Source organism: Chelmon rostratus, chromosome 3 (genome assembly GCF_017976325.1).
Source record: "Chelmon rostratus isolate fCheRos1 chromosome 3, fCheRos1.pri, whole genome shotgun sequence".
In the NCBI taxonomy this organism is placed as follows: domain Eukaryota; kingdom Metazoa; phylum Chordata; class Actinopteri; order Chaetodontiformes; family Chaetodontidae; genus Chelmon; species Chelmon rostratus.
In genome coordinates this window covers 21,437,876-21,453,015 of record NC_055660.1, presented here as the reverse complement: position 1 = coordinate 21,453,015, position 15,140 = coordinate 21,437,876, and the positions used below count along the sequence as shown (strand labels likewise).

The following is a 15,140-nucleotide window of genomic DNA, read 5'->3' as shown; positions in this document are numbered from 1 at the left end:
CATTTCTGTCCGAAGGTCACACTGGAGCAGCAGAGGAGCAATCAGTCCATCAGAAAGGGTTTTAGGCAGATCAGATGGGGACGTGGCTGCATTGGGGCATCTGTGACAATCAGTAGGGACACTTTGGTCTCACCTGGCTCACTGTGGAGCCACTTTGGGCCACTCAGGTGCGTCTCTGGTGTGACATATTGGCTGCATTTTACTTGCTGGTCTAACCCTGACACATTCGCACTGATGTTTACAAAATGTCAGTGTTTATTAATGTGCACTGCCCTCAACAAACAAACAAACAAACAAAAGATTATTAGGTAAACTTGGCTAAAACTAATGCAGCCGAATACATCAATCCTGTAATAAATCCTCACTTAATGACATTTAATATTCCATTTTGTTGAAACTGTTTTAGAGAATAGCTTTGGAGGCTGCAGTTTGTGGTGCTGAATTGTCCAGACAGGTGTTTCTATTATTTTGTCCAGCCCATTTTTAACAATGAGGCTATGCTAAATAACAGAAACACCTGTCATGAAGGAACTGCATTAGTTTTCGCCAGGTGTACCTATGTGTATATTAGGGTAGAATGGCTGACTCATGACGCTTTGACAAAGGGCTCTTGTTTATTCAGATGTTAAAATGCAGTGGTGGTGATTATATGTGTGTGTAGAGGCTGTCAAGCAGAGGATGTTGAATTCCCCTCCTGTCCTCACTTAACATTGTCAGGTCATGACTTCCATGGAAAGTCAATGCATCGGTGCGGCCCGGCCTGACTTTCTATCCTCTAAGTCCTCTCAGGCATCGTTAGCAGTTTTACAGGTCTAAACTTAGGCCATCGATATTCTGAAGTATTGAACAATGGGTAGCTGAATTAAGACAATCAATAGATCGCTGCAGAAAAATCTCATTGTGTGCCCAAAATAGAACACACCCACATTCACAGTGTACACGGTGCAGCACAGTGTACATCCTGCAACCCCCACCCCCCCGGGGTCAGTCTGTTAGTGGGATAAAGCTTTGTCAGGGGAGCCATTCTCTGTTCTGCTCGTCTCCCATGGCTAACCTCAGGGTCCACCAGCTGGAGCTATCATCGCTGTGAGGGCTGTGCGAGGCAGGCAGTCATTCCTCTGCAGGCATTAGGCATTTCTGTTTTAAATGGATGGGCCCGTTTGCAAACCCGACAAACAAACATCAGAACGTCCTATGAATCTCAGGCGTAAAAGCAGTAAGGTATTTCGGTGAGGTGCACAGGTGGATCAGACCATCGACTCAAGACTTATCAGGTATCATGTGAGCTGGATTGCGACACAGCTTGCAGAGAGATTACAGCAGCGTCAGGTAGGACTAATCAAGGTTTGAAAGGTGTGTTCATCTTATCTATGAGACGGAAATGTTCCTGGTGATGTGACCGCTGCACATCACTCTCTCCTCTGCCCTCCACGGACCCTACCCCCGCCCCCATCCTTCCACTCTACCTGGATTTTTAAACGTGAAGCCCAGGTGAGCGCAGCACACACACAGCATGGACTCGCTAAGCCTGCCACAGGTGAGGACAAGCAATCTATAGATGTGCATGCTTTACTCCTGCTGCGCCCTGAAACGCTGGGATATAAATTTAGAATTAATTTGTTTGAATGAAATTAAAAGCACATACGCCTTAAGGAAACATGAAAGCACAATGTTATTATTCTTATTATCAAGCTTATCATTACTGCCTGAATAGTACACTTAAAAAAATACAAATTTCATAGTCTTAACTTCACTGTAGTGACATAATGGTAAGGTTTGGACATGACTGCCATCATTTGTGTTGTTATAGTTCACTATCAGTATGGCAACATACGAAGGTAACTTATAGGTTATGATGCACAGAGTCATATTTTTAAGTGTATGCAAATAAAACAGAGGAAATTGCAAGCAGACCACAAAGGCCATAAAATATGTGTCTGCCCGGACTATGAACTCTGAACGATGAGAAAAAAAAATGAAATTTAGCTTTAAAACGAACCACATGAACCACAAAATAAACTATGTAGTGATGCTGTTTTAAGTAGGTACAGAAAACAGAGCATTTGGTAAATTATGCACTAAACAGAATATTATGATATATTATTGTTACATTTATTTGTAAGAGAGTTTTATCAATAGTTAATGAACATAGTCAAACAGGAAACAGTTGAAGTTTAATGCTTTTTCAGTATTGATTTAGCTGGTAGCTTTCTGTCTGGGGTATACTGTTGTGTGAATGGAATTTTACTGCACCCAGACCATGTGACAATAAGATCAATACCCTGGCATGTGAGAGACAGTGTGTGTGTGTGTGTGTGTGATATTTCTGAATCTAATACCCTGAAAGTCAAACTGTAATGAGGTTGTTTTGTTCGTACATACTCAGAGTTGGCCAACAGTTAACAAAGGATTAAATACAACAGACTTATATAAAATGTAATGATATGAGATGATGGCAACCACCATCATGATTTATGTTGGCATATTTGATTTAACTGCAATCTCTTTATAAAGTCGCCATTTGAAAAAACTGATAACTCAGTTCCAGGAAATTATTCTCTGTGGCCTTTGAATAGCGACAACTAAAATTCAAGAAGCAAACATTTTCCACAATAAATGCACCAGTTTGGAAATAAATTCTTAATTATGATATTTTTGCTTTTTCTTTCTTTTCAGCCAATGGCTGCCCAGAACAAATGCAAAGACGACCCCAATGAGACACATGGAAATAAAAGCAAAGGTTTGTTTCATACTGTATGAAATGCAACAGAAGGCTGTTGAAGAATTGAAATAGTAGATACATGTAAAGTATTTAGTTGTGGGAAAGGACAGAAAATGCATTCAGGGTTTTGTTTGTCTTAGACGTCAAAGCGAGCCCTGCTCACTCCACTCTGGCGTTGATTGAGGCGGAGCCGGAGGACGCAGACCCGTGGGACCTGCCGGAGCTGAAGGACACAGGGGTCCCATGGTCAGGTGAAGACTCCATCCAGTGTCCCCATCTAACATTATTACTAGTGCAAGTCCACCATTGTCTTATCCTTGTATTTTTAAAGGAAAGTGTATGTCCTGATTAGATATACAGTATGTGGTCAATACATTACTAATGGATTACGTACAGCCTGCTGTAGATATGATAAAGTGTTCCACACAGCGTTACATAACCACACAGGAGCTGTCAAGTCCAGTGTTTTTGTGCAGCCAAAACCAGCACAAACGATATTCACAGTGTGAGAAGTCTGGAGTAACTCGTGTTTTACAGAAGAAGAAGAACTCACCACCTTGGAAGTTTTCATGTTTATTATCGTGTCTTACTTATTATCAAATCAAAGTATGTGCCCTCCAGGTGCATGTGTATTCATACAATACAACACGACAATCCAGTGAAACCCCTCAACCACGCGCACACACACACACCACTTTTAAGTGCATTAAGGTGGGTGAATACTAATTTATTTTATAATTGCAATGAATTCAGATAACTATGCCTTGTCACTTTGATGATTAAGGGTCAAAAGAGCCACGTTACATCGACTGCGGTTCAATGTTGTAAAACAGCGAAACTTGCAAAGTCGGTTAAAGCTGTTTATGAGCACCGCACTGGCCGAACTTCCAAGACAGTATTGCCTTGTTGATAAGACAATAAATCAAATCAGTGTCACTGATCAGATTAGTCAGAGAGTATAGAGGTCATAAATACTAGGGATGTGATCCAGACAGTAGCCAGAGAGAAAGCTGAGTCTGTGCCAACACACTGAGCACAGGAGTGACTTCAAACAGCGACTTCACGTAAGAGCCACTGCTGAGTGTCAGCAGCTTTAAAAGTTAAATTCTTACTGTAACTTACAGCAAGAGTGAGCTATCCAGTATCAATGCAGTGTTATTTATTCATGATAGAAATCTTTAAAGATGACAGTAACATCTTTAAAGATTTCATGTCTTGTCTCTGTCTCAGCTCTGGACACCAGAGGGAAGGTGTTGCGAGTGCTGCTGTCGGCGGGGAAGCTAATCCTGCTGCTGGGTTTACTCTACATGTTCATCTGCTCTCTTGACATCCTCAGCTCAGCTTTCCAGCTCGTGGGAGGTAAACACACACACACTGGCACACCTGTGTCTGAAGCCATACGTGGCTGTTATGATGATCCATACACTCGCGTGTTATAGGACAGCAGACATTTCAACTTGTCACGATAGGAACAGCATGTGTGTTAATGATAACAAGTGTCCCAGACAGCGAGCCAGCCAGGCGAAGCTAAATGTAATGTGTTCATTCATTTTATTATTTACACCTGTGGTTTTCCTGCTGTGACGTGTCAAAACGTCGGCAGTGACAATAAGGCCCATTAACATGGTGTTAATATGCAGCTGCTTTGTCTTCTACATGTACAAAAGCACAATGGTACTGTGATTTATGGTCAGTCACTCTCTGCTGCATACTGTTTGGAAAGGGGAAACAAGCATTATTTTGAAAATGTGCATTCTCCATGTTCACCTTACCTGTCCAGGTAAAGCAGCAGGTGACATATTTCAGGATAACTCAGTTTTGTCCAACCCTCTGGCTGGTCTGGTCATTGGCGTCCTGGTCACCCTGCTGGTCCAGAGCTCGTCCACTTCCTCCTCCATAGTTGTCAGCATGGTATCCTCCGGACGTGAGTACGAGCCTCTACACACACACGCACACACACACACACACACACACACACACACACACACACACCCACACACACACACAGATCTATGCAGGAGGAGATGGAGGAGTGATCATGAAGGAGTGCTCTGTGTGCTTTGGCAGTGCTAACGGTCCAGCTGGCTGTTCCCATCATCATGGGCACCAACATCGGCACCTCGGTCACCAACACACTAGTCGCCATGACGCAGGCGGGGGATCGCAGCACCTTCCGCAGGTAGTCATTTTGTGTGTGATGCATAGCTTCCTGTGTCTCCCTCTCTCTGCAGTTCAGAAAGCCCACCGACTGCATTCCTCAAGAAAAATGTAGGATAAAACATATAATTACAAGAATATGCAGAGACAGTATCAACAACAGCAGTATCTGTCTGACCCTGATGAATGATCTTTTATTACTCTAATAGTCAAGTAAATTCATTGACCTGTTATGAAATAAACATCCACATCGTCAACAAACTCACAGGCGCATCAGTACAACACGTGTGACTGAGTTCAGCATTCAGGTTGCAGCCGCATCTTAACTTACAGTTACAGCACATCCAAAAATGTGCATTTTTGATGAGCATTGTTGAAAACTTTTTTAGCTTTGTATAGAGTTTTATGAGCCCTAAGATAATAAATATATATAATAATGTATATAAATATATATTCATTATTTAATCTACAAATTTAACTTTCCCCCTTTATCTAAAAAACACAAATATTTCTTATCTTATCTATGATTGATGACCCTCAACCTGAGAAATTGTTGTACCGTGCTTGTAATAATTGTATTTTTCTACTTAGCTTCTAGATGACTTTTCCTTAGACAGCTATACTATGTAGCTCCCATCAGGTCATTTTCTTTTGCATTGATCTCCTTTCACTATGCACCCAGGGCTTTTGCAGGAGCCACAGTACATGACTTCTTCAACTGGCTCTCTGTACTGGTGCTGCTGCCTCTGGAGGTTGCCAGTGGTTATTTGTACGAGGTCACCAAGCTCATCACCGACTCCTTCAACATTCAGAGTGGAGAGGCCCCGGACCTCTTAAATGTGATCACTGATGTCCTCACAGAGTCAATTATACAGGTAAAATGTTCATTCTGATGATGTAGTTATGAACCTCTCATCTTTATTGTTCAGAACTGAAATATTTTGTTATAAGGGCCTGACCTGTGGGGCTTTTTACCACTAGTAGCACTGTGGAGTAATTACAAGTACCAGGGAGGAAGAAGACTGCTCGCACTCAAACGTGCATTTAAGATTTTCAGGAATCAGCTTTGCAGATGTTTTTTGGGGAAGGAAATACACTCAGCATGTTTGTTAGATCTCAATGATTCATCCAGTGTCTTTTGGTAACAAACACTTTAGTCTGTTTGTAAGAAAACTCCACAGGGCACCTTTAACATCAGCAGATGTGGTTTCACTTCACCTTAACACCATTAAAATTGAGAAAAATTCAGAGTCAATTACACAAGGCGGTAATGTTGCTGGAAGGAACCTTATTTTGTAATGCAAACGTTGCGCCCTTCACAACTCATTCCATTATACACAAGCTTTTAGAAAGGATCAGAACAGACCACAAAATGAACATGATGCAGAAGAACTGCTTCATGCAACACTGCGTTTAGCCATCTGTAAAATCAATCAGTAAGAAACAAACAAGGCAGAAATACTTCAGCACAAAATGCCAAAAATAACCTCACTCAAAGAAGAATTATTGATCCCCAGAGGGGTCATTAAAAAGTAAATTAAAATGACTGTAGTGTGATTAATAACAGCAGAGTCAGCAATATTGATTAAGTAATGATACTTTCACTGTGTTAATATAGAGTTATAGTAGAAAAGTTATACAGTATGTCATATAACACTAGATCATATTAACATAACAGCATAATATGGTAGGGGTTATAATATACACTATAAGGTGAATGCAGCAACATAACACAATATACAGAGAAGAACAACAATATAACTATTCTAACATAGTGCATACAGTTGTGCTCATACATTTACACACCCCTGTCAAATTTGTGCATAATTGGCCATTTTCTTGGAAAATACGTCTGATCATGCAGAAAACTTCTCTTTTATTTAGGGATAGTGGGCGGAAGAAGCCATTTATTATCACACAATTGTGTGTGCCCTTTTTCAGTCATAATGATAACTGAAATCACCCAAATAGTCCTGAGCAAATGTCTACATACCCCTGAATGTTTGGCCTCATCACATCCACACAAGTTGACACAAACATGCCACAGGCAAAGCAAAGGATCTGTCAAAGAAAGAACTGATCTCATAAATCAGGAAAAGGATGTAAAAAGATATCCAGAGCTTTGAAAATGTCAATCAGTAGTGTTCAAGATATTATAACGAAGTGGAAAATGATGGGTTCTGCTGAAAACAGACCAACAAAGGTTTCAGCCACAAGGAAACCAGGACCAGGATAACTGGTTGGGATGCAAAGAAAAACCTGCAAGCAACTTCAGCTGAAATACAAGCTTCTCTGCAAAGAAGCACTGCGGCTGTTTCAAGATGAATGAAAATAGGCTGTGTCGAGTTGCTGGAAAAAAACTGCTTTTGCACCAAAAACAGCCCGCTGACAACATAGCAGACAGCACCTAGACGAACCTCAAAACTTTCTTTTGGAGTAATGAGGCCAAAATGTAGCTTTATGGTCGCAACTATAAACGTTATGTTTGGAGAGGAGTCACCAAGGACTATGATGAAAAGTACACCCTCCCTACTGTGAAGCATAGAGGTGGATCTCTGATGTATCTGAAGCATGTGAGCTACAGGCTGCACAGGCAGTTTAGTCAGAACTGATGGACAGATGGATGCAGCATGCTATCAGAAAATACCGGAGGACAATTTGCTTTCATCAGCCCAGAGGCTGCACATGGGACTCACAATGACTTTCCAACATGACAATGATCCAAAACACAAGGCCAAGTCAACCCTTCAGTGGCTACAGCAAAAAAAAAAAAAGAAAAAAAAAAGTGAAGGCTATGGAGTGGCCATCTCAATATCACTGAGCCACTTTGGCGAGATCTCAAAGATGCAGTTCATGAAAGACAACGTGAAAATTTACAGAGCTGGAGGCTTTTTGCCAAGAAGAATGGGCGACTTTACCACCTGAGAAAATAAAGGGCTTCGTCAGCAACTCTCACAAAAGACTGCAATTGTGTTGTTTTTACTTTCTTACAGAAATCGCCAGTGCATCAGAAAGATAAAATATTCAGCCATTATACAACGTTATCATCCTGGTTTTACATTTCTGAATGCTCTTTCTCTTTCCCTCTGACTCAGTTGGATCAGTCTGTCATTAGTGGGATTGCCACCGCAGACCCAGAAGCCAGGAATAAGAGTCTCATCAAGAAATGGTGCCAAACCTTCACCAACACAGTAAGACCAAAACATGTCCGCTGCATCCCAAATATTCCAAAACATCCAAGCTTTAAATCTTCACTGTCAAACTGCTACTGTGTTCCAGACCTTAATGAACGTTACAGTTCCCGGTCCAGAGAACTGCACGTCTCCATCTCTCTGCTGGGTCGATGGCGACTCCACCATCACGCTGAAGAACATTTCAAATACATACAACGAAGAGAAATGTAAGACCAACATTCACAGAACTTATACTCAAGTAACTAAATACTTTAAGGAGGAACTTTTCCATGCAAATTAATGTCCATTACATTCAAGTCCTCGTGTTACATTCAAGGCTCGAGTGTCTGTGGGGACATTCCCACGCTGGCGCATTGGTCGTGATGCGTTTTTCATCAGGATGTAGTGCACTAGTATAGTGAGGAGCATACGTGGTCATAAGCATGTGGACAGTGTTTGTGCAGTTGCTGAAGATGCAAGTCATCACCTGCTTGTATCCAAGGTGTCATTTCATGTGTGTGTTTCTGTGTGTGCGCAGGTAAGCATCTCTTTGTGGATGTGGATCTGCCTGACCTGTCAGTAGGTCTGATCCTGCTGGCTCTCTCTCTGCTGGTGCTCTGCTCCTGCCTGGTCCTCATCGTCAAGCTGCTGAACTCCATGCTGAAGGGACAGGTGGCCACAGTCATCAAGAGGATCCTGAACACCGGTGAGCGCCGCTGCACGCAGCACTCAGTCAGGTGCAGTGAGTGTGAATGTGATGCACTGGTTAGTAACACGTGGCTGCCGTGTCTGTGTTTGCAGATTTCCCGTTTCCATTTGGCTGGGTCACAGGTTACATTGCCATTTTAGTCGGAGCTGGAATGACTTTCGTTGTGCAGAGCAGTTCGGTTTTCACTTCTGCTATAACTCCACTTGTTGGTGAGGGCATCCCTCCGCTCCTCCATCCATCTATCATCCATCCATTTCATTCATCATCAGAATTTCTGTCAATGGTGGTTGGAGGGGAAGAGAGAGGTTGTGAAAACATATATTTTAACCACTGTCCCATTTGTTTCAATAGGTATTGGTGTCATCAGCATAGAAAGAGCATACCCTTTGTCTCTGGGTTCAAATATTGGTACAACCACCACAGCCATCCTGGCGGCTATGGCTAGTCCTGGAGACACACTGGCTGATGCTCTACAGGTCAGTAATTCACACACAAAAAAAACATGTGCATATGTAGAATGACCAGAATGAGCAGATGATCCAATCCAGTAAAATATTAAGTTCAGAACACGTTTTTAAATCAATAAATATCCACAGACTGCTGTTGCATAATTTCACAAATTCTCCATTTTATAATTCCAGTTACCATGCACACCTATGTGATATGTCGATATAACCTCGCTTGACCCAATACACAACCAAACCCTCCTTGGATGACCCATGAGTGACAATCCTCACATACGTGCTAGCAGCGTAGTTCGATTAAATATCGATAAAGATGTCTGAAATATAAATTTAGATTAGAATAATTAGAATAAGTTGTTGGAAGTATATCAGTCAAATGCTGTCTCTGTGTTACCTGTTATTATCTATTAGCAAATGGAGCAAACACAGTGCAAAGTTCTCTCCATGGGGGAATTATTAGGAAATTACAGGCCTGCAAAGTATAACACAACATTTTATTAAATAAAATTGTAAATTGTTTTTTCTTTGTGACAAGGAAAAATGACGACTTAAGCATATCAATAAAATGTGTTGATGATTGTTCCAGATTGCCCTTGTGCACTTCCTGTTCAACATCTCTGGCATCATTCTGTGGTATCCGATCCCCTTCACCCGCCTCCCTATCCGGCTGGCTAAAGGTCTGGGCAACATCACCGCCTCCTACCGCTGGTTTGCTGCTGTCTACATCATTTGCTGCTTCTTTGTTCTACCGCTCTTCGTCTTCAGCCTGTCGCTGGCTGGCTGGCAGGTACTGGTAGGTGTGGGCGTACCGCTGGTCGTCATGTTGATCGTCGTCATAGTGATCAACGTACTGCAAAAAAGGAAACCCGAGTGTCTGCCGGCAGCGCTGCGATCCTGGGACTTCCTGCCTCTCTGGGCCCACTCCCTGGCTCCCTGGGACAAAGTGGTCGGTCTCTGTACGGCCAAATGCTGTTGCTGCTGCAAATGCTGCCAGGTTGCTGCTGATGACCTGGAACACAATGAGACAGAATCTGTGGAAGAGAACAAGAGCCCTCACGCAGAGGTGTACGATAACCCTGCGATGAGTGCGGAGACAGAGGTGGAAAATGAGATAAAGATAGAGCTCAATATTCTGAAAATGACCCGCCTTTGAGATGCTGTATATATGTGTGTGTGACTATGTGTGTATGGTGTGAAGATGTGCATTGTGCACTGATGAAGGCACAAGGACCAAACACATTTGGGCAAAACTCTCTAATTTCCACGATATTTATGTTATTACTTTTAGTAGATCCTTTAGTGTAAGAAATGGTTATACAGAGAATTCCAACTCTGAGTCAGGCAAAGAAAATAACACATGAAAGAAAGAGTTGGTCTTTCAGCTCTATGGTGCTGACTGAAGCTGGCCCCCATCTTTTTTTGTTTGTTTTTTCTTTGTCATTGTCATGTATCCCAAGGAAAAATCAAAAACAGCAATTCATTCATCCATCTCTCACTTCCATCTGACTTTTCATACCCTGTCTGTGGCGTTCAGCCTTGAGCCCATTGGTAAGATGTAAATCTTACAAATATATAGTTTCATTTTTTAATAATAAATACTTTCCTTAAGCAGCTGTAGTTTTTAGCATTACTTACTTACAAAATGCATTAGTCGGGAACTATTTTCAGCTGCGGATGAATACAATTCAAGTGAGCCAGGTCCAGTTGCCCTAACCCGCCTTGGATGACCTGGATGAATGAGAGTCTTCACAGACGTGCCAGCAGCTTAGCTGGATGTAACATTATGGGAAATCCTTGGAAATGTTCAGAAATACCAAGGTGAAAGTGAAAATTAATCGTGATAATGATTTTAGGTGACGTCACCCTGCACAACGAATTAGCTGGTAATTAGCAAGACAACGTTCCAAACTAAGATAGTGAACATAATACACGTTAGCCACACTTACCTAAAAGTCAGCATGTTAGCCTCGTCATTGTGCGCATGCTAACATGCTAATGTTAGCATTTATCTCAAAGCACCGCTATGCCTTACAGAGCTGCTTGCATATATTTGGTCTTTAAAATGGGATTTGCTGACAATGAGAAAAATACAGAATATCCTCATCCTGTAATTTTTAAGCTTTTAACTTTAGCTCTGATAGGCTGAACAAACCGCCACTTTTATTGCATAACACCATAAATTACTATTTAAAATTGTCCAAAATACGTTAATAGACGTTATCATGAGATCATTAAAATGATGAAATACAAATTAGGTATATATAATCTGATGTTGAAGTCTGAAGTCTATAACTGCCGATCACTGGGAACAGTTATTGAAAGAACAGAGACATGTAAACCAAGGACGCAGCATTTGGTCAGAAGTTAGTCGTGTCTGTGTTGTCAGTCAGTGAAAATGAATTAAGAATCTGTGGCACTTGTGCACTAATATACACCAGATATAATCAGTCATGATCTGGTTTGATTTGATAGACACAGTGTGTTCAGAATAAAATGCTCATCGCATTTCCACGTTTCTATCAGGTTTTCTCTTTTGTTTTCTTTACGGAGGATCTTCATTTTTTAAACTGTGTATAAAAGACACATTGAAATCCTTATCGCATCGTTTTAAGGTGTAAAAATCATTTTGTAATTCAGAAGGATAATTGTATTCAAGGAATATGTAGGTTGAAATTAGATGAATGTACATTTTTACTAACTAAACATTTTTAACTTTTAATGGCCGCTGTTGTATACAGTGTCTCAATAATGCCTGTATGAATATTTCAAAATAAAAGACTGAAAAAGCGGAAAGACTGACTTCACTTTTTTTTCTGCTCATCTGGCAGAAACAATTTTCTGTTATTAGCAAACATCTAACTGACCTTGTTGTATTATGGTATGATAGGAGAATATTTACTGCTCTCCAATCTGTTATCTGAAGATTTTCCTGAGTGGACAATTATATTACAGGGGAGAAACAGACAGCATGAGTTCAGAGGAACAAACATGCTCTGTATCTCAAAGTATCATAAACTTTGGGAGGATCTTTATTCTTGTCAGTATAATCAATATTTCACAAGTCTTTCAGAGCGTGAGGTGCTTTGCTGGTTCTGGCTCATGACTATTCTTTTGCATTTGTTCATTTTGATTATTTTATTTTATTTTATTTTTTTAAGAATTGGGGCAACACAGCCAGTGTCCAGGAAACTGTTGTGACGACGGCTCTCCTGTCACATGTCTGTAAACCATGTGCAAAGAACATGAGATGGATTATCAATATGCCAATATCGAGGACGCACAGCTGTGCCAGAGCTCACGAACAAACCACGAGACTCTCCACACAGTCAGCTGACACTCACTCAAAATAACTAAGTGCATTTTCTCAAGCGCTGTACTTAAGTAAACCTCTGAGAGATGTGCTTTACATAAGAATTTATATTTAATAAAATTTATATAGAATTCAGTTTTATTCCTCTGCCCACTGCATTTCATAGGGAAATACTGTATGTTTCACTACATTCGTTTATAGCTACTAGTTGCTTTTTCGTTACTTAGATTTGATATAAAAAAAACATGATGAGTTTATAAAATACAATGCATCATAATATATTAAACCTTTTTCTTTCCCTCTTACAAAAACAAGTATCTCATTGTTTTGGATGTCTATGAGTTGTCAGCAGTTGCACCAAAGAGATTTTTTCTGACATGACTTAAAAATATCCAATAATTCACAACCCAAAAAATAAATATTAGAGAATTGCCTGAAAAATGACAAACATTTCTTTCCTCGCCCATTTATCGTTTCTCTACCTCTTCGATTTATCTTGTGACCTTTTGGAGGAGTGTTGTACTAAACCATGTCGCACCATCAAACCAAATGAATAAGCAAGACTTTGAACGTTTAAATTGGAAAACTATCTGTAAATGTTTAGTAGCAACTAAAGATATCTAAATAAACACGTGAACTGCTTTGTGTGTCTGTTTTAATTTAGTGAATGCATTGATCTCCACTTGGTAAGCACATATGAGTGGGCTGAAGCTGAACTTAGGAAAGGATCTGGACTCTGTGTGTGGAGAGAAACTCAAGCGAGGATGTTCTTCTCTGCTCTCTCTGTTAATGATAAAACAGCGAGCCATCCACAGGCTCCTCAGCATGTGACGGGGCGTGTCGCAGTATCATCAGCGGTCACAGCGACTGAGCAGAGGGCACACCTGTTGATCACTCTTAATCTTATCTGTGCTCATACCGTAACTGCAACTGTCACACTTCTCATAATGAAACCCTTCCCTCTATCTTGTTCAATGTAAGTGTACAACTGTTCCCTCTTAACTAAATGTAATTTGCTCTGTTTATATGTATTAACTATCAAAGGGGAAATTTGTACAATGTTGAGTAAGTCTATCTCATTCGTATACTGATTCTTAAACAATATGATTTCATTACTATTTATTTTCATTCTGACTCATGTGTGCTTAAATCAAGCTGAGTTGAATTATAAATATTTTTTCCCCAAAACCAGTTGGAGCACATACCAATCAACTAATAAACAGGTAGTTCAGATCCTCTCCAATACAGCATTTTTATTCCCCCACACAGTTACACTGAAACATTGTCACACATCTGCCTTTTCAGCTCTGGAAACCAAAACTGAGCAACTGCCAATATGAATAAAAAGAAACAAGCATTTTAGAACATGTTTCCCCCTTAGTTTGCAACCTCGACTAACAATAATGTTGTTTAAATCATCTCTTTACACACTGATGTTATTTTGCGTTTGCATGAGTGAACTCAATTCAAACCCAAGGCTTCATGTTCATTATGACGGCACCATGCTATCAAATCAAAATATTCTACATGTCTTGTGCATTTCTCTCCAAACTCTCCAGCTTTATGTGTTCAGTATCTTTGTAAAACCGGTAGCTCTCCAGTAATTTAAAATAAAGTTGTACATTTGCCCACCAGTATACTGAAGCTTTCATGAGTTTGAACTGGTCTACAGCAATGATATCAGTTCATATAATGATGATATCAGCCAATCAGAGGATAAAGTCATGTATCTTCGCAGTGAATTTCCAGGTCAGGTCCAGCTCAGAGTCTAAAAAAATCTTTACTAAATGCCAAGAAGCCTCGTCATATAGTCCCCAGTTCAGAGTGCTGAAGTGTTTTCATGTATTCCTGATAAATACAGGATTAAGTCCTGAGTTGTTCACTGAAAACATTAGAACATGTGCTCAAATCTGTTTGACTAACAAACACTACCATCTAGTGGCTGATATGAGAACTGCAGTAGCAATGTCAAAGCCAGGTAAGGACCACTAAAAGCTGAATGACTGCTGGTGATGATGCCACTTGCATTGTCAATAATTATGGTTGAAAAAGATTTATGGCTAATCTGACACAGAACATATCTCAGAAAGCAGCTATAATCAATATTTTTATGTTAACGATCATTACTTCTAAGTGGACACTCATTCATCAAGAGGCTGTTCAGCTCAGCTCTGATGATCTTTGTATCATATTTCAGCACATTGTTTTGGTTTTGTTAAACTTTACTGTTTTGGTTCAGCCTCTCACCGCTCTCATTGTGTCATTTGGGACAGCAGACGGTGGCAGTTTCCTTTCTGGCCAGCATCAAACCGCAGACAGACATAGAGACAGTAGCAGCTGAAGAGTTTGTGCCTCTCATCTATCCGCATACATCTGGGTCACCGTCGGCTTCTCTAAAGGATAATTAGCAATATGATGTTTGGAAAAATCCTGAAGGTAGTTTAAAACTACCTGAAGGCATTTCCGGTATCCCAAGGAGTCTTCTAAACCATCTGAATGAAAAGCTTTTCGGTTTGGTCAAACTGTTGCCCTCTCTTGCCCAGTGAAAACAGAGATGGCAGCCCCTCGGCTACCTGGATAAGAAGAGCCGCAACTGTTGGAAACG

At 40.6% G+C, this 15,140-nt stretch overlaps 1 protein-coding gene across 1 annotated transcript; it reads left to right on the top strand.

The window, feature by feature from the left end:
* The first annotated feature begins 1,513 nt into the window (after positions 1–1,513).
* On the top strand, positions 1,514–10,378 carry LOC121603919 (sodium-dependent phosphate transport protein 2B-like). Its single transcript, XM_041933222.1, has 13 exons — positions 1,514–1,537; positions 2,677–2,740; positions 2,863–2,973; positions 3,953–4,081; positions 4,503–4,646; positions 4,790–4,901; positions 5,562–5,754; positions 7,975–8,070; positions 8,159–8,279; positions 8,591–8,758; positions 8,854–8,970; positions 9,113–9,237; positions 9,812–10,378. The coding sequence occupies exons 1-13, from the start codon at positions 1,514–1,516 to the stop codon at positions 10,376–10,378; spliced, it is 1,971 nt and encodes a 656-aa protein (XP_041789156.1).
* Positions 10,379–15,140: the final 4,762 nt, after the last annotated feature.